The following is a 24,908-nucleotide window of genomic DNA, read 5'->3' on the forward strand; positions in this document are numbered from 1 at the left end:
CAGCTGGTACATGACATGTGTCATTTCACAGGTGGCTATCCCTTTGGTAGTACATATTTTGCCAGTTACAGGTTTGAAATAGGTGATGGTATGAGCATAGGGCAAGTCCTGCAGTGGGGATGGGCACAGGGGTGGAAGCCATAGGGTAGTGAGATGGGTGCAGAAGGAGCATAAGTTCTGACAAGGATATTGCGGAGATTGAGAGGGTGATGAAAAGCTATCCTAGGTGTGGTAGGCAAAATCTGAGACAGAATGGATCTCATTTCAGTGTATGATTTTAGGAATTTATTGTCTTCTTGCAGTAGCTAATTAATACATTCAAGGTGACAAATGGTGTGCTCTGAAGTTTTTTTTTTGAAGGGATCAGCAGTACCAGGATTGGATGTGATGGCCCAGGAAATCTGCTTTTGAACTAGGCTATTGGAATAATTACATCCAGTGAAGGCTGAGGTGAGAAAGGTGGTGTATTGCTGTAAAGAGTCTGCATCTGAACAAATATAATTGCCTCGAATGCCAAGGCTGTATGGAAGGGAACATTTGACATGGAAAGGATGGCAGCTGTTAGAATGTAGATACTGTTGTTTGTTAGTAGGTTTAATGAGGGCAGAAGTGTGAAGCTGGCTTTGGTGAGGATGAGATCAACATCAAGGAAAGTGGCATGGTATTCAGAAAACGACCAAGTGAAATTTAATTTGGAGAAGGTATTTAGAGATTCCGGGAATTGTAGCAGGTCAGCCTCACCATGGGTCCGTACAGCAAAGATGTCTAAACCAAATCAGGGGCTGAAGGCAGATGGATCTCAGGAAAGCCCCCTCCAAGCGATCCACAAAAAGGGTTCATAGGAAGGAGCCCTCAAATGTGTAGTAATTATTGGTAAGTATAAAACTGATTAAGCTGAGCAAGAAGGATGTCATAGGTTTGGAATCAGGTGGGTGTTGAGTGAGGAAATGTTCAGCAGCAGCAGACCATGTACGTGGAGGATGTTGGTCTAGAGGGAGATGGTATCAATGATGACAAACGAGGTGTGTGTTGGGAGTGGGGCATGCACGGATTTCAAATGATCTAGGACACTGTTAGTATTTTTAACATAGGAGGGAAGTCTTTGTACTATGGGTTGCAGGTGTTGATCAACATATATATGTTTAGTGGGTGCTTTGAAGCCAGCAACTATAGGATGGCCAGAGTATTTGGGTTTGTGGATATTAGGGAGGAGGTAAAAGGTGGGTGGGCATTGTTTGGGTGGTTCTATGGATTGAGGTGAAAGTCCGTGTGAGGGGCCTGAGATTTTTAGGAGGAACTGCAGATCAGTTTGAATCACAGGGATGGGATCTTGGTGGCGGATGCTGTATGTAGAGGTGTCAGACAGCTGGCATAGACCCTCATTAACATACTCCTGTCTGCCAAGTATCACAGTAGTAGATCCTTAGACTGCTGGGAGAATAATGATGGAGTCATCAGCTTTTAGGGAATGAGAAGAGGAAAGTTTAGGGTCATGTTGTAGGGGCCTGAGGAAGGGTTGTGAAGCAATGCTGGATGTGAGAAATTCTTGGAATGCTTGTAAGGGATGATTTTGAGGTAGCAGTGGTGGATCAAGTTGGGACCATGGTCAGAACTATTCAAGGTAAGGTTCAATGTCAGGTTTGCTGTTGGAAAGGTTTTGGGATTGGGCTGCAAAGTTTCCGGTTGACATTACATGTAAAGGAAAACAGGTCCTTCAACAAAGCAGCAGGGTTAAATGCAAGTTTAGGGTTGAAAGTAAGACCCTTGGATAATACAGATAATTCAGGAAGGGAGAGTGCTTTGTATGAGAGGTTGAGAACATTGTACTGTTGTGACTGGTTCTTATGACTCCAACCCAGGCCATCTCAAGCAATCCTGGTACTGCTGATCCCTCCAAAAAACATCGATGCACACCACTTGTCACCCAGCATTATCCAGGTCTTGAATGTATTAATCAGCTCCTTCGACAACGTCATAAGGAAAAGCCTCAACAATCTATGACATAATAATAATAATCATTAGTGCAGCCACTGAAAGTGCTGGTAAGCACTGGAAAAGATGTAATTTGCCAAGCCGGAAGGCGAATGACAAATGATAAAAACTCCACTCAATTTTTTTGTCAATTATTACATAGACTCTGTCTTTAGTTGTCATGGCGAGAAGACGTATTTCTTGTAATACAGTGTGTTGTCTGAATTATAATTCTATGAAAATATGAAGTCTGAGAGTTCGTTTCTGTGCAAAACCATGAAAGTTTTCTTTTCTTCTGCGCATTACCCCAATATCATGTCAACATAGCTGCCTGCATCAGAAGAGGAAGTCCAATTAAGAATTAATATTGTACACACGGTCAAGAATGAAAAATACTTATGGCAAAAGAAGACTGATATAACCAAGGATACCAGATTCGACATAAGTTAACAATACCACTGACTCACAGTTTATGAGATTTGTGAATTAACAGTGAAAGACAATTTATTCGCTGCAAAATTCATAAAAATAAAATATGTCAATAGTATAATTAATTGTTTAATTATATATTTTTATATATATAAATTTGCACAACTGGCAACCGTGACAGGACATTGAGAAAGCCATGAAACCAGTTGTGTAAATTATTCAAAATTATTTATGGCATTGTATGAGATTTTTTTGCATGTAGTAATTATTTTCAAATTTTGATGTGCAACATCACGACTGGGAGCAAAATAACCAGAACCAAAAATTCTTATGGATAAAGTAACCAGTTCAAACGGGAATCAAAAGAGAAACCAGAATTTATGGAAAATTTTGGAAATACACTGTTTGTTTCATCACAGCAAAGGTAGGACCACTACGCAACCGCTTGCTTAGCTATGGCTGGTAGCGTCTCCAACGTAGTAATTAGAAATCCCTTTCCTCAATTTCCCTTCCTAAATGTACTGTAATATATTTTTCAGAAATTTTATGTAATGATTAGGGAGATAAAGGTTTAAAGTTTTTGTGTCATAACATTTCGTGCATCATAAAAGTAACTATTTAACTCTTGACGACACGTAAATCGTGTGAACAAACTGCATCCCTATGCAGTTTGTTCACTACTGTAGAAATGCTTTTTACTGTGGAAGTTAACTGTGTTTGTGTATCTTGCAAGTTTGTGTGTGTGTCTTTAATCGCTTTTATTTGTTGCTCTACTGTATTGTTCTCATTAAGAGTGTCTAATTTCTCTTTTATTTCCATAATGTCATTGTTTACTTCAGAAAGTACATCTTGCTTTGGCTGTTTTTCCATGTGTTTAAATTTTACATTCATTTCCATGTGAAAATTCTTAGTCAAACCACTGATCTGTTGTGTGACTGTATCCTGAAAAATCTTTTAAAACTTGCTTTTGCTCTTGTTTTATGTTGTTTATGTTTTGTGTGACTCTGGTAAGGTTTTGCAACAAACTGTCAAATTTTGTATTTATGTCTGCACGCAAATTGATGTTATTCGTGTTTGTATTTTTTATTTATGTGCTCAAGCTATTGAGTTTTTGAAGTATAGTGGCAAGTTTTGGTTGCTATCTAATGTAGTACTTTGGTTGTAAACAACTGTACTTTGTAAATTGACATTTGGATTTCATATGATAGGTGACGGTAAAGTGTCATAAAAAATCATGTTATTTTCACTTTCTATTTTTTTCTGTGCGAGCAGAATGTTGCTCATGGAGATACGTGATGTAGTTTCATCTATTGTCATCAACGTATCATCAAAGTTAGAACTATGTGAAAGCTCACTAGCAGTTGTTACTTCGGTTATGTTCACCTCTGAACTGCTTAACACATCTAAATGTGGAAGACATGGCGCTGGCTCTTCAGATGCTCTGTCTTGCTATTTTACGCCATCTTGGCTCATTGTGTTTTTGCCATTGTCAGCAATAATGGAAAATGGTTTTTGTGCCATTTTGCTTGAATATTAAAAATAAAATTTTGAAAAATAGAAAATTGAAATATATTGTTTTTGAAAATTTAAGCATACGATTTACGTGTTGTCAAGCATTAAATACCTACTTTTATGACGCACGAAATGTTATGACACAAAAACTTCAAACTTTTCTCTCGCTAATCATTACATAAAACTTATGAAAAATTCATTACAATGACTTCATAAAATCATGTCCTGAAATGAGATGCATTCTGTCTAAGATTTTGCCTACCACACGTAGAATAGCTTTCACTGCCCTCCCAATCCCTGCAATATCATGATCAGACACTATGCTCCTTCTGCACCCATCTCTCTACCCTATGGCTTCCGTCCCTGTGACTGTCCCCGCTGCAAGACTTGCTCTATGCTCGTACCATCACCTATTCCAGCCCTGTAACTGGGAAAACATATGCTACCAAAGGGAGAGCCACCTGTGAAATGACACGTCATATACCAGCTGTTATGTATACACTGTTCGACCTCTTACATTGTTATGACTACCATCAGTTATTAGTCAGGATTAATGGGCATAGGCAGACGTTGTATACTGGCAACACATAATATCCTGTTGCAGAGCATACTCTGCAACATGACAGTCATGACCTCAGTGCCTGTTTCACCACACACGCCATCTGGATTCTTCCCCCAGACACCAGTTTCTCTGAACTCCACAGGTGGGAACTAGTACTAAAACATGCTCTTGGTTCTCTCCTCCCACATGGTCTTAATTTATGTTAATTTCTTCTGTCTCCTCATTTCTTCCAGTAACTACTCTTTTTTTCACTCTAATTTAATTTTCTACATCTTTCATTTTTGACCTGTCTATTTTTCACCATTCCCCCTCCCACCCATTACATACAATGCACTTAGCTTTTCATTCTTATTAACTCATGCATGATGTTTTAGTAGTAATCTCTGTATTGCATATTACCCTGTCTTCCACCTTTAAGCTCTCACATTTCCAAATCGTGCCCAATGCAGTCCCCAATAATCAGTCTTTCCTTCTCATCCTGTTTGGTAAGCCTTTCCTAACCCAGAGCTCTGGCTGACTTTTGTGAACTGTAGCCCTTTCCCTAAAACTCTCCTGTATTTTTCCTTCACCCCTCTTCCTTCCTCTTCAACTATTCTGCCAGAAGAAGGAGCCACTGACCCCAAATGCTTGTAAAAGTTAAACCTTTTTGTGTGTGTGTTCTCCTGCCACCACTTGGTGAGTAGATTTTTTATCTATACATTTATATTATAATGTGATGCTTTGGTACGTACTGTATCCTTCATCGCATGTTGGACGTCACATACGTTGTCTAGGTTATGATCCTTGACTAAGAAAAAAAAAAGTGCACATATGTCGTTCATGTCTTTTGTATGAAACACTTCCTCAGTCCAGAGGTGCAGGCAGTCAGTGGAAGGTTCAAGGAATCTTGAGACCCACTCAATCATTGCAAAGCATCAACAGGAGGGGCTACCTTCAATGCTCACCATGTAAAGAATATGTAACAACAGAAGCTGAATATGAGGATGTACCAGTGCCACCACACAGACGACCATTGACAAGATCTAGTTCTAGGATGATGTAGTTGGTTCCAGTGAGAACTTCTGAAAGAGTGGGTTTCTGTTTCTCCAGGTGAGGGACACTGCCACAAGCTGTGGTGGGTGCACTCTAGTGTAGTGGTTAGGACCAATGTCTGACATGCTGCAGGTCACCACCTCAAACCTGACCACTATCAGTTACTTGTTACCTAGTAGTTATAAGTTCTGGAAGGTTCTTGAAATCTCTCACATTTGTTATGTTTGTACTTGGTTACAATTAAACTGACGGTGTTCTGCGTGCTGCAGTGCGGATTGTATACATCACAGGACGCTGAAACATCATAGCTACGTTTATTAATTGGTGCACTTTGGAGTATCCTGTCACTTGATGACACACTTTAATTTCATTTGTGAAGTGGTTGTCAGTGTAAACGGTTAAGAAGTTGAAGTTTTCCATACTAAATGCAATGGATATTGAGAAGGGAGACCATGCGCTGCTGGTAAAGTTGTTTTATCAGGACGGCAGCAACAGCATCACTGACAGACACAGCTTTGAAGAGGCCCTATGTCAGTAAATGGACTAAAGAACAGATCAAGAAATTTGAAGAAACAGGTGAATCAGTTGGTGCAGCAGTGACAGGGAAGCAGCTCGTTCCCATGGCAGTTGTTGATGTTGCTGCAACTATAGCTGCCATGCAGCACGTGCCTCAAATTCTGCAACCAGTGCTCAAGCTGTGTCATGGGAATTCTCTCTCCCCTGGTCAACAGTTCCAAAGATTTTGAGGCGCTTCTTGCACTGGTATCCCTACAACATTAGAATGCTCCATTAAATTTTGGGTGTGCAGCAGCATAAATTGAACTTATTCTAAAATTTCACCTGTATATCATTCATCCATCTCCAGTGTGAGCCAAAAGGCTGATGCTCCAGCAGTTGCTCTGTCCTCTTAAACTTCTGAACCTCACCACTGTACATGTAGCCACAGATACACGTGTGCCTAAGATGTTCAATGGCTGCAAAGATGTATACTGAACATGAATTACATCTGTCACTGCCCAGTTGATCTACACTACAATGAAAAAATGAAATGATCCACGTGGCATTGTTGGCTGGGAGACTCCATCCGGCGAAGTTCGGCCACCAGGTTGCAGGTCATATTTCAGGTGACACCACATTGGGCAACTTGAGTATTGGTAATGATGAGGACAACAGAACACCCAGTCCATGGGCAAAGCAAAACTCTGACCCTGATGGGAATCAAATCCGGTCACACTGCTTGGTAGGCAAACACGTTACCACTCAGCTAAAGAGGCAGACTACACTAGGATGTCGATGTATCACTATGAACTGAGCTGTCGCAATGTCTTTGTGAGTTTATTACAGAAAAGTGCCGGCTTCCATGACTTATCCCAGCCAAAACTGCTATCTCTATTAATTAAATTCATCACCGACCGAATTTCAATTGCCTCTTTCACCACCGAGTCCAAGAAAGATGACGTAGATGCTAAAATTTCAACACTTTCAACAACAAAGAACGGCCAGTATCAGTACCGTGTTCTGCCACAGCTGATTTATCCAGATTTAAGAGGCAGTTGCATCTGTGGTGTTCCACAGATAATTCGTGGACCGCACAAATTGTCTGTCCCATATATGAGAGGCCACATTCACAGGAGATATTGTAAACACCAGCCTTCTGGAGTATCAAATCATCTTTAACAGGACCCAAGAGTGCTGCTGTCTTCAGTGGAGGATGAAAAATAACTTTTACTTTCTGCTTGCTGAGGATCTGTCCTATTTTTCATGACAGGTTTCCCTTATATGGCAGGAGATGCAAGGATTTAAATCTTTTTTGTGTCTTCTCCTGCAGAGCATTCACTGGCAAGCTAAAATCACTGAAACTGAACAGTTCTGATCTATTACTCAGCTTCAATGTGGTGTCTTTCCCTCCCAGAGGACACCGCCTTATCGTAGCACCTTCAGTACTCGGCAGGAGGGATTGTGTGCTTTGATGAGGTCGAGAGCTGTGCCGGCAGCAGCACAGCTACTGGCAGGGTCACCCAAGCTGGAGTGGTCTCGACTGAGGAGCCAGACGAAGTGTGTCCCACATCATAGGGTGCAGGGGACTCTATAGGCTTGGTCGTCAACCCCTCTAGGAGAGATAATCCCGAAATGAAAGCCCGATCATCCAAGTTGCAGGTTCAGCACAGGATTGATACCCCTGCCTTGTAAAACATCTATTATTGCAAATAATTCAACAAGGAATGCCGGACTGCCCTACAAAGACGAACTACATTAGGAAACAGGAAAGTGGATTTATCAGTGCTTAAATTTGGAACATGGAACATGCGTACACTGATGCGAATAGGAGCGATGAATATTGTTCCAGAAGAGATGCTAAGGTATGGAATGGGAGTTGTTGTTCTGCAGGAATCAGGTGGAAGGGAAGAGGAGAGATTTATTAGCAGAAATTCTCCCTGTACTATTCAGAAACGAAAGAGAAGGGAAGTATGGAGTTGGGTTTATAGTATCCAAGGATATGTCTAGATCTGTTATTGCTTTCATCCCACATAATGAAAGAAGATGTACTCTGCGTATGAAAGGCAGATTTCACAACGTGAGCTTTGTGAATATATACGCACCAACGGAAGAATCAGATGAAGATGCTGTGGACATCTTCTACGATCAACTACAGGTGGTTTGTAACAGAATACCCAGATACAATTTCAAAATAGTTCTTGGTGCTATAAAGCAAAACTGGGAAAGGAAGAGGCATTCAGAAGTGTGTTTGGTAAGGAAAGTCTGCCTGATAAAACTAATAATAATGGTATGAGTGTTGTCCAATTCGCTTCCGCGAAGAAGTTGAAGGCAGTAAGTACATGTTTTACAAGGAAAAATATCTACAAAGGGACATGGAAAATACCAGGAAGAAATGAAGCAAACCAAATAGACCATACATTGATATGAAAGAGGTGGGTTTCCGATAAGGAAAATGTGCGCACTTTCTGAGGAGCTAATTCTGATTCTGACCATTACCTAGTAGGAGCCAAAATGAGACAGAAACTTGATACGGCTGGCACATGAAATACTGGGGGAAACCAGGAGACTTAGCAATGAATACTGGTATTATGGTGAATGAAGAAAGGCAGTGGAACAGAAAAAGGAAGCGAGGCTAAAATGCTTGCAGCGGAATACTGTATCAAATCAGGCATTATAAAGGGTGTCCTAAAAAGAATGACTCAATTTTAAATAGAATTATTTATTAGGAAGAAGGGCTTAACATCAACAAATTGCATATTAAATTACTCAGAAAAGACAGAAGTTTATAAAAGTCCATCATAAATGTTCAATATGTCCTCCATTGGTTGCACAGACGACATTTAGCCGATAGCCGAATTCATCCCAAACTGAGCGTAAGGTGTCTTCTGTCACTGAAGCTACAGCAGCTGATATTTGGTTTTTAGTTCATCAATGTCACAAGGTAAGGGAGGAACGTAAACACATTGTTTAACATATCTCCACAGGAAGAAATCACATGTTGTTAAGTCAGGGGACCTAGGAGGTCAAGAGTGTAAAGCCTGGTCTCGCGGTCCTGTACTCCCTATCCAATGTCAAGGCATGTTGGCATTGAGGAAACTGTGCACATTGTTGTGCCAGTGCGGTGGTCCTCCATCTCGCTGATAGATGAAATTGTCAGAGTCAAGTTGTGGGAATAACTAGTTCTGTAGCATTGCAAGATATGAGTGTCCTGTTACAGTTTCTTCCACAAAAAAGTAGGGTCCATAAACCTTACTTTGCGAAACAGCACAAAAAAAATTCACTTTTGGTGAATCACATTCATGTTCAATTGTTTCATGAGGATTTTTGAGCCCGCATATATGCACATTATGATGGTGAACCTTACCGCTAATATGGAAAGTTGCCTCATCATTGAATATCAACCATGACATGAAAGTGTCATCTTCCATGTCCTCTAGAATAGCATTGCTAAAGTCCACTCGCTTCACTTTGTAGGATATGTAGAAGGAAAAAAGAAGGGAAGCTGTAAATAGAAAGATAGGGAGATGGAAAAGCACTACCAAAAGAATGGAAACAGAAAAGCTTGTACCAGTTGTAATTGGTATGGTTTGAGGGCTAAACGACGCCGTAACATAAGCCACACTGTCATGCGCAGTAACGCAAGTTCTCGGCTAGCATGACACTTAGACTTGCGGGGGCTCAGCTCAAATGCCCATCGGATTTGTTCCATTGTTTGTTCAGGAACGTGTGGCCAGCCACGACATTTGCCTTTGCTGAGGCACCCTGTTTCTTCAAACTGTTTATACCACTGTCGAATGTTCTGTGGTGATGGTGGTTTAGCACGAAATTGAATATGAAACGCCCACTGAACTGCTATCACTGATTGAGTATGACTATATTCATTAACACACTATGCTTTCTGTTGCACGAGACTGGCTGCACACTCCAGGTCAGTGCTCGTAGCGACATCTAGCAGATTTTTTCTGAAACTCTATCTAGACCATGCCGATTACATCTAGTGCTGTTTCAGTTACCTAGTGACATTTGTCTCAATATTATTACAAGTTAAAATCGGATCATTCTTTCTGGGGCACCCTGTATAAGGAAAAGAGAATAGAGGCAACAAGGGTATGTAGAAGGAAAAAAGAAGGGAAGCCGTAAATAGAAAGATAGGGAGATGGAAAAGCACAACCAAAAGAATGGAAACAGAAAATTCTACAAGAAAATTGAAGAAGGCACTCAAGAAAATAGACTGAAAATAACAGCTTGTAGGGAGACGGGGGGAAATCCGCTGACAGATAAACAAGGTGTTCTGGACATATGGAGAGAATACTTCAAGGGAATTTTGGAGGGCAATACTACTAGGAATGAGCACCCACTCTATTATACTGCAGATCCAGAAATAGAGGAACCAACATTAGAGGAAATGCGGAAGGTAGTGTATTGTCTAAAAAATTACAAAGCACCAGGAACTGATGAAATAACTGCAGAACTGCGAAAAAATGAGGGAAAAGATTTTCATTAGCGGATCCACAAACTTATTAAGTTGATATGGTATCAGGAAAGAATCCTAAAAGAATGGACCTTAGGTGTAATTCAACCAGTACACAAGAAAGGAGGGAAGACCTGCTGTTCATATTACTGAGGAATTACCCCACTGAATGTAGCCTATAAGATCTTCTCTAGTATTATCTACAACAGGTTAGCAGTTGGTAGAGTATCAGTGTGGATAGGTCAACAACAGATAGGTCAACAACAGACTAGATATTTGTGTTGAGGTGAATACATGAAAGGCACACGAGTATAACATTGACCTTCATAATCTATACGTAGACTTCAAGCAGGCCTTTGGTAGTCACGATACAGCACAAAAACTAAATGATTTGCTGCTGCTTGGTATGCCACTGAAGTATGTCTCACTTACTCAAGCAACATTGGCTGGTTCCAAGGCTGCAGTGCGAATGGATGTAGAACTGATTAGTTAAGGAGTCAGACAACGGGACGCACTGTCTACAATACTTTTCAATCTAACTCTTGAAGCAGCCATGCGGAAGCTTCAGATATTTGGTTACATAGGCACAAAGTCGACTCAGATTTGCGCATATGCTGATAATGTAGCAGTTATTAGTACAAGAAGGGTATCACTAGAGGAGAGGACAATATGTGAGCTGAAAGAAGCTTCAGAACCTAGAGGCATTTCTATAAATAAAACAAAGACTAAGTACATGAATTTCACCAGGAAAGAAAATAGTAACTTGGATAGACTATCAGCAGACGGTTTCAATTTTGAACGTGCAGAACTTTGACTATTTGGGCTCTAACATCAACAGCACAAAATTCATGTCAACTCAAATAAAACTGTGCATCCTAAGTGGTAACAGATGCTTTCACACATTTAAGAAATTGTTGGCCTCTAGGTTGTTAAGTAGGCAGCTGAAGCTGCAACTATATAAGGTCGTGATCAGGCCAGTTGTAACCTATGGATGTGAAACATGGACGCTAATGAGTGTTGATGAGCAGCAACTTAGGATATTTGAACATAGAGTGCTGCACAAGACCTATAGGGAAATTCAGGATAATAATGGTTTCTGGAGATCTAGGATGAATACCGAGCTGGACCGCCTCATACAAGGAGCTGACATTATAAGAATTAAAAAAAGTAGAAGAATAGCCTAGCTTGGACATGTCCTCAGGATGGATACTGGAAGAACAATTAAAAAGATTTTTGAATGGAGACCAACTGGAAGAAGACAGAGAGGAAGGCCATGAAAATGGTGAGTAGATGATGTGGAAGAAAATATAAAATCTCTCAGAGTCCGAGGATGGTGGAGAACTGTGCTGGAGAGAGCAGAATGGAGGAAACTTGTTGATGAGGCTAAAGAAGAAGAATGTGGTGTCTTTATTCACAAATGTTTGGCTTTCAGAAGCCTCATCAGTTACAGGTAGAAGTTTTGACATATAGATTCCAGCTTTGTTCAAACATATAATGATCTTGACATATGTTTCATTTAATATCAAACTTATTGTACAGACTGGTGGTGTCACCAAAGGGTAGTCCCTTGTCACCCTTGGCGGCCAATTTATTTATGGAGGACTTCAAGGAAAAGGCACTGGAATCAACTATCTTAAAGTCCACAGCGTTTTGGAGGTATATTAATGACACATTTGTAGTCTAGCCTCATGGTGAAGATAAATTACAAGAATTTCCAAACCATCTGAATTTCCTCCATGCACAAATACAGTTATCGAGCGAGGTGGCGCAGTGGACACTGGACTCGCATTCGGGAGGACGACGGTTCAATCCCGCGTCCGGCCATCCTGATTTAGGTTTTCCGTGATTTCCCTAAATCACTCCAGGCAAATGCCGGGATGGTTCCTCTGAAAGGGCACGGCCAACTTCCTTCCCCACCCTTCCCTAATTCGATGAGACCGATGACCACGCTGTCTGGTCTCCTTCCACAAACAACCAACCAACCACAAATCCAGTTACAATGGAAACTGAAAAGGAGGGCTGCCTTCCATTTCTGGATGTTTCAGTTACGCACGAAGGTAATGGCACCCTGGGACATACAATGCATGACAAACCGATACACTGCTACCATCCTTTGCAGACGAGTGTTCTCAGAACCTTAGTTTACAGAGCACACATAATTACTGATGAGAGTAGTCTGCAGGATAAACTCCTACATTTAAAGAGTTTTTGAAGCCAGTGGATATACTCCACAGTAGATATGTAAGGCACCATGAATGAAACCAAAGGAGACCACAAGCAATGCAGAAGAAGATACAGAATGATTTAAATCTATGGCTTTCCTGTCATATGGGAAGCCTATTATCAAAGATTGGACAGATACTCAGAAAGTATAGAGTAAACGTGATTTTTCATCCTTCATCAAAGACAACAGCACTCTTTGGATCTATTAAAGATGATTTAATGCTCCTGAAGGCTGGGGTTTACATCATCTGTGAATGTGGCCTCTCATACATCGGACAGATGATTTATACAGTCCATGCAAGATGTACGGAACACCACAGATACACCCACCTCTTACAGCCAAATAAATCAGCTGTGGCAGAATGCTGTGTTGATACTGATACTTAAATATAAAAATTTTTGCATCTACATCATCTTTCTGGGACTAAGTGGTGAAAGAGGTGATTGAAATTTGCTTGGTGACCCATTTAATTAATGCAGAGAGCGACTTCAGCTTGGTTAAGTCATGGAATACAGCACACTCTGTAATAAACTGACAAAGATATCATGACAGTGCAGCTCAGAGTGAAGCAGTGACATCCTAGCATAGATCGACTGTGCAGTCGCAGATATAATTGATGCACATTGTACATCTTTGCACCGATCAATGTCTCTGGAGCCTGCGTATCTATGACTGCATGTGCAATGGTGCAGTCTGTGAATTTAAAAGGACAGAGAGATTTCTGGAGTGTCAGTCTTTTAGTCTTTTTGTTTACTCTGAAAAAGGGTGAACAATACACAACCAAAATATTAGAAGAAGCTGAATTTATGCATCTGCACATCCAAAATTTAATGGAGCAGTCACTGCACTGCAAAAACACGAAGATGCACAATATTCAGATTGTGCACCAAACGAAAGTCCAAGATAAGCTAAAACGCCACAACTTTGCCTTTCGTTTTTCAGCATGCATGAAAATGGATGACATGGCCAGGTCACATTTTACTCTGCATGGTGCCATGAATGCACAGAACTGTCGCATACAGGGTTCTACTCTGCCACATTTTATGCAGGAGTGTCCACTGCACTCAGCTTATGTGATTGTATGGTGTGGTTTCACAAGCTCCCACATTATCAGTCTGTTTTTCGAGGAGGCGACACCTCACTGGCCTGTTAGGTGTACAGTGACATCTGCACATTATGAGACTCTCCCTATGCAACATGTGATTCCAGTTTTGCAACAATGCAACCGTTTCCAGACCACTATTTTCATGCAAGATGGGAAACACCACATGCCGCTTGTAAAAGTTTTGCTTCGGGAAACCTTCAGTACCAACTGCATCATCTCTAAGCAGTTTCTTGATCTGTGGCCTTCAAGATCCCCTGACCAAAATCCATGTGACTTATAGTTGTGGGGATATCTGAAAGACCACATCTATCAGGTATGTACCCAGACACTTTCCGATCTTAAGTATAGCATACAATGACTTATCGCTCTGATTACCCCAGGATATGCTGTGAGCAACTGTTGACCATGCCATGTTACGGATGCAGCATGTTGCTGAGTCAGGAGACCATATTGAACACACTTTGTAATGTTTAACCATGCCAGAGTCACTGTTATCATGTGTTTGATTGTTCCTTCCCTTTTCCTGCAACCACACCACATTCTGACTGCTTGTAGTATCATATTTTCACCTGGTGCCACAAAGTGAAACTATTATTTTTACCATACTCCATGAGTGCACCAATTAATGAAGATAGCTATGATGTTTTAGCATCCCGTGATGTACACAGCCTGCACTGCAGCACTCAAAACTTCATCAGTTTAATTGTGACCACCCAGTATGTTCTGGCGTATTCATTATATGCATAAATACCAGCATTCTGGAATATTCAAAGTTTGTATAAATAGTTACACTCTCCACCTAGGAAATCAGCTCTGCATTGATTGTATGCTGGCATTTGTAATAAACTTGCTTTCAGTTGTAGGTTTCGTATTTTACTAACAATGCTGTTTTCGGATTTGGGCTTGATTTTGATTACAACTTGACAATATTGAAGGGAAGTCACAGGGTTAAGCCTTTTAAGTTTGGAACTGTATTTCTGGTAGGAAGACACTATTTGGCTGGAATTACTGTAGGGAAGGGTGTGAATGACTGGTTCTCATAGATAATGACGAAGATAGGAAATAAAACCTACACCCTGATAAATGCACATGCACCCACAAATGATATAAACAGAACAGAAAATGCAGGAGCAGAATTATTCTAGAGCACATTGAACAGAGCAGCGACAAAAGCAGTTAAAAGCAAAGCAGCAGCCCTGTTGGGTGTCTTCAATGCACTCTTTGGTACTGAGAAGAGATTTGAAGGGCCTTTAGGAAAATACACGGCACACAAGAGAACCAACAAGAACAGGGAGAGACTAGTAGATCTGTACCGGAGGCACAATATGAATGTCATGATTACTTACTCTAACACCCAAGGTGACTAATAAAACAATATGGGTGATTTCTGGTAGTGAACTGGAGAAAGACAACTAGACTATGTAATGATTTGAGAGAAAATCCAAAGGGAGATGACAAACACAAGAGTTTGAAGAACATTAGAATGGAATCTGATCATTACCAAAATTAAATATCAGATGGTTGCCAAACAGAAATAGAAAACAGAAAGGAATGAACACACTCAGGATTGACAAAGGAGGAGAAAAAGTGAGCAACACAATAAAAATGCAATCACAATGACTGGCCCCAAGTAAAAGAGAAGAAAATATGAGTGGAAGATGAACGAGAAGAAGCTGTTTAATGTAGACAAAAAAATGTGGTGGTTTTGGCACACAGCTAAGAAACAAAATGACTAGAAAATCTATGGAACCACAAGAACAACTCCTAAAATAATACGGAACACAGGAAAAGCAAATGGAATGTCATGATAACACTCTGTCATTCCAGCTTCACGTGGAGGTACCAATATCCTCAGAAGTCCGCCAACTGCAAGCCATGACGCTTTCTGACAACGGCATCTGCCTGCTATGTTCCGTGTCATTACACATTCTGTCAAAGGACACTACTGCCCGCAGAAAGAGTTTCCAGCCTCTATTTTTCTGGTTTTCTGCATCTCTAAGTAGATGGCCCCATATTTGGTGTGTCTGCTCCTTTATCTGGCCCATTCATGTCTCAATAGTCTTCCCTGCATTTTTTTCCCTTCGACTTTGCTTTGGATGATCATCTTTTCCAAGTTATCCTCCTGTCATCAAATTATGTGACTAAAGAACTGGAACTGCAGGCTTCATTGGAAACAAATACTGGACAACCTCTTCTCCACCCTGAGTTAATGAAAGATCGATTTGTTGGTCCATTTATCCATCCATGATATTCTCAGCAACCTCCTATATGTCCACATCTCAAAAGCGTCAATTCTTTTGCAGTCCCTTTCAGTTATTGTCCACATTTCTGCGCCATAAAGGAACATAGGAAACACCATAGACTTCAGCACTCTGAGTTTAGTAAGCCTGGTTAGGGCTTGGTCTTTCCAAATGACTGACAGCTTTGATGCAGTTTCCCTACCCAGAACAATCCTATGTCGTATTTCCTGTGTACAGGCACCCTCTTTCTGAACCACTGAGCCCAGGTAAGCAAAGTGATCCACTTCTTCATATTCTGATAGTACATCAGTAGCAGGCAGTGACTCACCTCTCAGTTATCATGACCTTGGTCATTTCCTTTTAATTGACAATCCAAGTTTCTCGCTTTCTCTCTTAACTCTATCCGGTAGTTCCTTCATTTCCATTTGTGATTATGCACACATTGTAGTGTCATCAGCAAATCTTAAATTACTGATTCTTCATCTTCCAATTCGAATCCCACCAGTCCAGCCCTGAAGACTTTTTCTCATAACATATTCTCCATATATGTTAAGGAGAACCAATGATAGACTGCACCCTTGTCGTGCTCCTTACATGGTCCAAAGGGCTTGAAATAGTTTTATCTACTCTGATTATTGCCTTATTATCAGAGTAGAGATTTTTGATAAGCATAATTAGATGAACAGGAACGTCCATTTCTGCAAGTACGTTCCACAGTTCTTTACATCAGACACAGTCAAATGTCTTGCCATAGTGCAAGAGACAAAAACTAATGGGATACTGAATCCCCTACATTTTTCAATTAGCTGTCTGACATTGAGAATCTGCTCTCATGTTCCTTTATTATGCACAAACCCATATGCTCTGTCACTATTTCTTTATCTACGTAGGTTCTCAGGATTTCTTGGTTGACATTTAGAAGAATCTTGCTGGCTGTGAAATTAATGAAATGGTTCTGTAGTTCCCACAACGCTGTGTGTTTCCTTACTTATGAAATGGAATCATTATTGACATGGTCCAGTCCTCTATCCATGTTCCATTATTCCATATGCTGTTACATATTTCATTCATGACTTTCAAACCAAAATCACCAGATGCCTTGATCATTTCAGCAGTAATGAGCTCACGTCCAAGTGCTTTGTTATTTTTTAATTTAGCTATATATTTTCAGACAACTACTTTTAATATATTAGGTTCCTTCTCTGCTGAAATGTTTGCACAATTTTCTCCATTTTTATTCATGTACAACTTGTGGAAGTGCATTCTCCACTGATTAGCAGCTAGTTCGATGTCGGTTATAGGTGTGCCACCTTCATCTTCTATAACCCATGTTCAAGATTTGAAAGATCTTGTTAGTTTCTTTATTTCGTTGAACACGCCCCTGATCTTGTTGCAATCCCAGAGTTTCTCAATTCTCTCACAAGTTTTGTTGATGTAATTATTTTTGTTTTTTCGGCAGCTTCTCTATACTGATGCCGATAACTTGGCAGCACTGCTGAGTTACCTGTAATCCTCTCATCTTCAGTACTTTTCAGTCCTCAATGATTTGTATTGTTTCATTAGTAAGCCAGTTATTTTTATTCTTCACTTTTTTTTTGCTACCCTTGACTAATGTCTACTTCAGCAATTTCCATTTCTCTGCAGATGTCATAGTATCCGACTGATCCATCAAAAGGGTTTCTTGGAGTCGATTCCTAAAAAATTCGATTTCAGCCTTTTGCTGTAATCTTCTTGTTTTTGGAGGTGTCCCTTTACATTTTGACAGTTTCATTCTCAGTTCAAGACATAGAAGCTGATGCTCAGAACCACAGTCACCATCAGGAAGTGTCTTCATATTCTTAACTGATGATCTCAATCTTAAGCCGGTCAATGAATAGTCTATCTGATTATGGTATGTTCCACCTGGTGAGGCCCAGGTGTAAAGTCTTTGTGGATGCTCATAACAAAGTGAATCAGTCAATCTCCACGATCATTTCTTTTGCCTAAACCATGACAGCCAAGTACTTCATGTGATGAATCCCACTTCCCTACCCCAGCATTAAAATCTCTTTGAACTATGGTAACTTCCTTTTTGGGCAGTTGGAAAGAGACTCATAAAATTCTTCTAACTACTACTCATCAGCTGTTGAAGTTGGTGCATATGCTTGTATTGCATTTAGCTTCCAAGGTCTAATGTTGAATTTCACTAGTATTATTCAGTCACTGTACTTGTACTCAATGACTGCAGCATTCTATTTCTTGTGAACTAACAAGGCAACACCATTGAAGGAGTTATATGATCTACCAGAAAAATATACTATATTGCCATTAGCTGTTTCGAAGTGCCCTGTGTCAGTCCAGTGAGTCTCACCCAATCCCAACATTCCGATTTTAGTTTGCGGATATTCCCTTTCCATAATCTGTAATTTTCCAATTTGGCATAATCTTTGTACACTCCAAGCTGCGATCTTGTGTATATTGCTTTGGATGTTCATAGTTTTGCTTGCGGCTGTCCCCCCAGAAATCCAACTAGGGGAATGTTCGTATTATCCAGGCTGTTTAACAGCAGGCAAATCCATGATGGGTTTTCTTTGGAACACATCACTGGTGTGGTTTCCCATTGCCTTCTGCTGTCAGTTGGAAATACAAAGGAAAACATGAAGGACTAAGTAGGAGTGCTTAGGTTCAGTGGTTCATCCTGGATAAGGAAATAGGACAAACCAAAAACTCACCTAGGCAGGGTCACTAAATGCCTGAACCACGACTATCCTTCGCTGAGATTGTGAAGGAATTCCTACCTGTTGGAAAAAGCAGATGATGCAGTCACGGAAAAAAAGCCTTCCTTGAAAGGATGAAGAAAAGGATAAAGGGATATGAAGTGACAGGGCCCTTTCAAAAGGGCATGATGGTGAACTAAAAATAGGAGAGAAAGAAGTGTTTGAGGAAATCTCAAAAAATTTCAATGATCTGTAACACCTGCAAAAATGTTAACTCTGCAGTACAACAGGGAAAACAATAAAGATCATGGAAGCAGTAAAAGCACCGAAGACTCTTCAGAACAATAAGGCTGCAGGTACTTATGGCACATGTACAGAGAAAATTAAATGGGGTGATTTGGCGCCAAAACAATAATGGACTTCTGGATGAATTCGTTATTCGTATACATAAGAGAGGTGACAGAAAGGTACCTTGATAATCACAGAGGCATCTCATTGCTGAATATCGGGTGCAAGATACTCCCTAGATTGTTGTTGAACTGGGTGGATGAGCATGTTGTGTCACGCACTGAAGACTATCAGGGTGGCTTCTGAAAAGGGAGTAACTGTACTGAACACACTTCTGGACTCAAAATGAAATTAGAACACTGTCACAGGTAAGTTAAAAGCTCTGCAGTGCCCTATCTGGACATTACCAAACCTTAAGAATAGGCAGAAATGTGTTGCTGAATATCTTTCGAGCCAGAGGACTGGAAACAGCAACACACTAATTAATACAGGACACCTTCGAAGGTACAACTGCAAGGGTCAAGTACCGAAGCTCTGTGTCATAAAGCTTTGAAACAGAAACAGGCATTGTCAGTGATATGGTTTGTCACTGATTTTATTCAACTTATGGCTGGATGAAGTGTTCCAACAGTGCAAACAGGTGAACAAAATTGTGACTATTGAAGGTGTACAGGTGGGATACAAAATAACACTTAACACAACAGTGGACTGCCTAGCTTTTGCTGAAGATATGACATTGCTACATGACAATGAAGAACTTGGAAAAAATACACTGGAAATTAATTCTGTAGTTACAGCAAAAGCTGGCCTCCAGACGGCATACAATAAGACTTAGGTCCTGCACACAGAGATCAACTGGAAGGTTGAAGTTCATGTGGTGGAGAGTCCAAACAGTTTTCCAAGAATGCCCAAATGAGTCATTATATGTCAACAATTAAAAATACTGCATCACACGCAATGGAGACAACCACTTGGGGGAAGAGAAACTATAACCAGATGGAGGAAGAGGAACAAAGATCCTGAGAAACACCTGGGATACAATAAACAATGTGAAGTCTTGATACAAAGATCAAGGCAGAAGTATAAGAGTGCCGAACCAAACAGTAGCTTGTCATGAGGGTGAAAAAAAGCATGTTGACTACGAAGGTATGGAACACAAGATGATTAACAAGGGACAGCTGAACGAAAGAGGTTGGGGGAGGGGGGGGGGGGGGGTTGGAATAAATGTAAAAATCCATATGCAACAGTGCAAGATAGGTATAGCTAGAGGAGTACAGTGGAACATCATAAGTGGACTGATACCAGAATCAAAATTAAGATTACAGAAGCAGACACACCCAAGGATGGACAAGAGAATGAAGAGGTACTGGGAAGAAAGAAGACTTTCTGAAAGTCACCTGTGATCCTAAAGGATTGCAACAAACCAAATAAATAAATAATTCTAGTTGTTCTATACCTTGTACAGCATTTCACCACCAGAAGCATAGACAAAATAAATACAATGTACCTATTTCTAAGTATCAAAGTCTATATATTAGTATGACTGTTTATATTTTTGTATGTTAACATAGCCACTGCACATTTAGTCATTTGTATTTTTCATAACTGCTTTTGTTTCTTGGCACAACATGAGTGCAGAATTTTGCTGTCTATTTTTGCCTATTAAGCGTTTAAAGTAAATAATACTTTACTGTTGGAAATACCAAACATTTTTCTTTGTTGAAAGTGCCCTATTTGTATGCAATTTTTTTCTGTATATTTAACATTTTGTTGTCACCTGTCCCATATCTTTGTGGAAAAACAATATAAGATTTCTGGAATTCAATAAAACAAAGTTAGAAAGGTCACTTGACTCCAGAATGAGAGGGAGCTGCTTGTTGTGAGTACAAAGGGAGTCAATGTTATTTTATACAGGAATGATCACCACTAAGTAGGATGAGTGAATGAATGGACACAAAGAACTGTCCTCCTTAGGAACACCCATTTCCCAAATGTAGACCATATTCAGTAGCATGAATCATGGGACTTATGTGCTTGGTATACCACGTAGGCCATTTGGATCCTCCCAACCCGCATTAGTTTTCCTTAATACTGGAGATCAGAAAAAGTGTCTCTCATCCTGCACAGCACCTTGGATTTAACCTCTGTTAACAATCCCTATCTCTCTTTTTTTTCCATGGAGGAACTGAATTATTAGCAAATTATTCACACCATTATATCTTTCTATTCATCTTCCCTCCTCCCTCTCTTTCTAGTTTTTCCTCATCTCCTTTTCCACCTTACTCAAGGTTCTTAATTACAGTATCCACTCCACTTCTCTTTTCTGTTTCTCTCAGTTCATCTTTACTATTCACTTTGTCTTTGTGTCAGCCCTGCAGTGAAGCTGGCACAGTGCTTAGCAACGGGTCATCTTTGACCCTTTCCATCTGTTTTCCTCATGTTCACACAACAGGCTGATATCTCTCGTCTTCAGGTAATGACCCGTCAATCCTTTTTTATCTTCCTAAACCTAATCCTCTTTCCTCCCTGAGAAAGGCACTCAGCTCTGAGAGCTTGGATAGTGTTTTGTACTTTTATATTTTTTTATTGGCAGTAGTTGCACATCATTTTCTGAAGGTAAGTACTGGCCAGCCACTGTGTATTCTTGTAATTTTATAACATCTCTGCCATTCTACAGTACAGAGTCAAAATACAGTGCGTCTTACCATACAATAGTATGCTCAAGATCTTTGACAAATGATATATTAATCTCCTGCCATTTGCTGGAGTTCATCACCCTGTTCACAAATAAATAGATGCTGAGTCAGTTTTAGCAACAGAGATATGAAAAAGCATGAAGTACTTAATACAAAGGCAGAAGTCTCATTATGGTCTTCAAGTCAGCCACAGGCAATTGAGTGAGTGTGTGAGTGAAAATTGGCCAATGAGATAAGATGAATGAACAGTGTACCAGCATTGTCAATTCTCTCTATCTACCAATTACTAATATTTGTTTATATCTTTGTACATATTAAGATGGCATGACAGATACCATTAACTGAACTGTGGGTGAATTTGTAACTAACAACTGACACCATTACTCAAAACAAATGTAATAGTAATAATAATAATAATAATAATAATAATAATAGTAATAATTATAATAATAATAATTATTATTATCTTCCAATTTATCCTCACATATTGAATTACTGATCTTCTTATTCACCCACTTTTTAGTTAGCAAATGAAAAGCATACTATGTAAAGGGAATATATATACAGAAGCCATTAAAGAAATTATTTTAATGTATTTACTTGTAAAATCTCTTCTTTATTTTTAAGTACAGATTAGGAGTTTGAAAAGTAGACAAACATTTTTCATCAGAACATATCTCTCACAGCTTGTTTAATAACAAGTACTGAATGTAGGCAACATAAACTTTTAAACTCTGAACTTACAGTCTCAATAATACTGCAGCAATCAGTCACATTGCAACACAACACATTTACTTTTCACTTTTTTTAGTTCAAATCAACTGTTCATAAATGAATGAACTGACGAGAAAATTCATGATATGTATGCAAAGAGATCAGCTATATATACAATTTTTATGTTCACTTTTCATTTGAAAAATTAATGTCAGATACACATGATCCTGAAGCACATAATATCTTTTCATCAACACATTCCTTCTCATGTTTGCCCTGGAGATGGACTTGTGAATACATGGAAAAAACTGAAACCTTCCTTTATTTTGCTTTTAAATTACTGTTGTATGCCAAAATTACTGCTTTAAAGAAATTCTACAAAATGTCTGATCAGACAACTACAGTCTACCATATCCTCCTTTCGCTGCATTTTCTCTTTAAGCTGCAAACATTTTTGGACACTGATGTTTCCTTGTACAATATAAGATATATTACAGCAGTTATTGACACATGATACTATTATTCCAGATCATGTATGAAATTTCAAAGAAAATTTCAAATCAGTATAAGCAAACCTCAACAAGGAATCAAAGACGGCAGATCTCTTTTGTGCGTGTCAAGGTTGCAAGAACTTGTGCTTCAGGAGCTTTACTATACTCAAAACAGCCTTTTCTTTATTGCAATAGGACTTCAAAATAAGCCTCCTGAACAACATATTTTTACACTGTGTTCTTAAACACTTTTAAACACTCGTACAAAACCACATACATTCCTGTAATAAAATATTTACAACATCAACACTGCATTCAAATAAAGCACACAATATCGCTCTTGCACCCTGGTTTGCACTTCTGGCAGATCAAGTAACATAAAATCAGCTGTTACTTGCTCTCGTTTTCAAATTTTCTCTGTCATGTATACAATCACTTTTTCTGGCCCTATTTACAAAAAAATATATATTTAGAAAAATAAACTCACAGGGGAACACCAGTTGGCAATGAAGTGAATATATGCATGACAGAACAACTTTCTCTCTTAAAAATTTAAAGAAGAAATTGAACACTGGCGTATTATGTGGGAATGTAATTAACAGCAAAGTATTTTTGTCTCGGAAGACTTCTCCTTTCTCACTTTTCTTAAAGATGTAAAAACACGCAAAATAATAGTTTTTCTTACTCAGAACTTTTGAAAATATTCTGAAAATCATTCCAAATCATTTATTATGGAACATGATTGTTCATGTAGAGTTTTAATGCAAGGCAGGAACAGAACTTCTATCTGAACAACATGGCCACAATACAATTTATATGTAGAAGAGACACATAATTACTACCCTTGTGTATAGGCTGAAACTAATTTCAAAATAACACAAAAAATGTAATAAGGTACATCAATATCAGAATCAAACACAAATACTGTGTTCCTGTATGCTACATAATTGCCCATTAAATGCACAGTCACTTTGTCCCCCAATGTTTGAATGAGTAAACTGGTGAGGACAAAGCTTCTGGCAATCTCTCCAATTTAATTTTGGGGCATTTTGTGTCCTATGATTTCACTAAAAAAATATAAGTAAAAATGCCAAAATAATTTTTTTTCACAATACATAAATAAAAATCTTGCCATAAACTTCCACAAACAAAAAAAATTATAAAAACTGAAGAGCATTCTTGACCAATGCTATGTTCTGTTGCACTGTAAGTTAAGGGTCAAAAAGGAAAAACAATAGAGGATATAAACTGTCAAAATTCATAGAATTTTAGGCATTTTCCTGCAACAAGATATAAATATACTGGTTCAAATAATAATAATGGTGATGTTGCAGTTCCTCATAAATACATTCAGAACCACTGAAAGGGGACTGAAACAAAACTGATCAAAGGAGATATGCTGAATATGTTTCTTTTTTACTTTTTTTTTACTTTTATGAAACTGGATCTGGTTTAGCAGCAGTGGCAACTGTGGCTGAAGTGGGAACAGTAGCAGCAGCTGCCAGAATTTCATCAAATGACTGCTCTAAGCAATGCTTAAGCTCAGCATAGCTGACAACTAGTACACTCTGCTCATCACGTGACATCAGGCATATCTGCAACAAGAAATCTCTCTTAAGCAAATTTTCAAATATTTTCTTTGCCTCATAAGACTATTGCAAAATGGTGAAGAGTGTATCAAAATTTTTAAATTCAAACTAAAGCTACTGAAAGGCTGGTAACAATTTTGAGTAACGTAGAAAGCTGGACAAGCATACACCATCCATAACTGGAAGGCCAGATGTTATACGGGCAGCTGAAGGGAGTGGGGGGGGGGGGGGGGGGAGGAGGGGAAAACAGGAAGTAGGAATAAAAGGGAGAAACAGCAAACCACAATCCTCTACATGGGAATAAAAATTAAGGGGGGGGGCACTTGCTATAATTTAATACTATATATTAATTTCTAATTCACTTAGTTACTTTTCATATGACTAATAGAA

At 39.3% G+C, this 24,908-nt stretch overlaps 1 protein-coding gene across 2 annotated transcripts in view; it reads right to left on the reverse strand.

Moving 5' to 3' along the window:
* Positions 1-22,319: 22,319 nt before the first annotated feature.
* LOC126188309 (PAN2-PAN3 deadenylation complex subunit PAN3) overlaps positions 22,320-24,908 on the reverse strand; it is a 141,983-nt gene continuing 139,394 nt past the window's right edge. For both annotated transcript variants that reach the window (XM_049929903.1, XM_049929902.1), the window contains exon 12: positions 22,320-24,524. In XM_049929903.1, the coding sequence (XP_049785860.1) occupies positions 24,363-24,524 (162 nt within the window). In that variant the 3' untranslated portion in view covers positions 22,320-24,362. The remainder of the gene's footprint in view (positions 24,525-24,908) is intronic.

Source organism: Schistocerca cancellata, chromosome 5, assembly GCF_023864275.1.
Source record: "Schistocerca cancellata isolate TAMUIC-IGC-003103 chromosome 5, iqSchCanc2.1, whole genome shotgun sequence".
Taxonomy (NCBI): domain Eukaryota; kingdom Metazoa; phylum Arthropoda; class Insecta; order Orthoptera; family Acrididae; genus Schistocerca; species Schistocerca cancellata.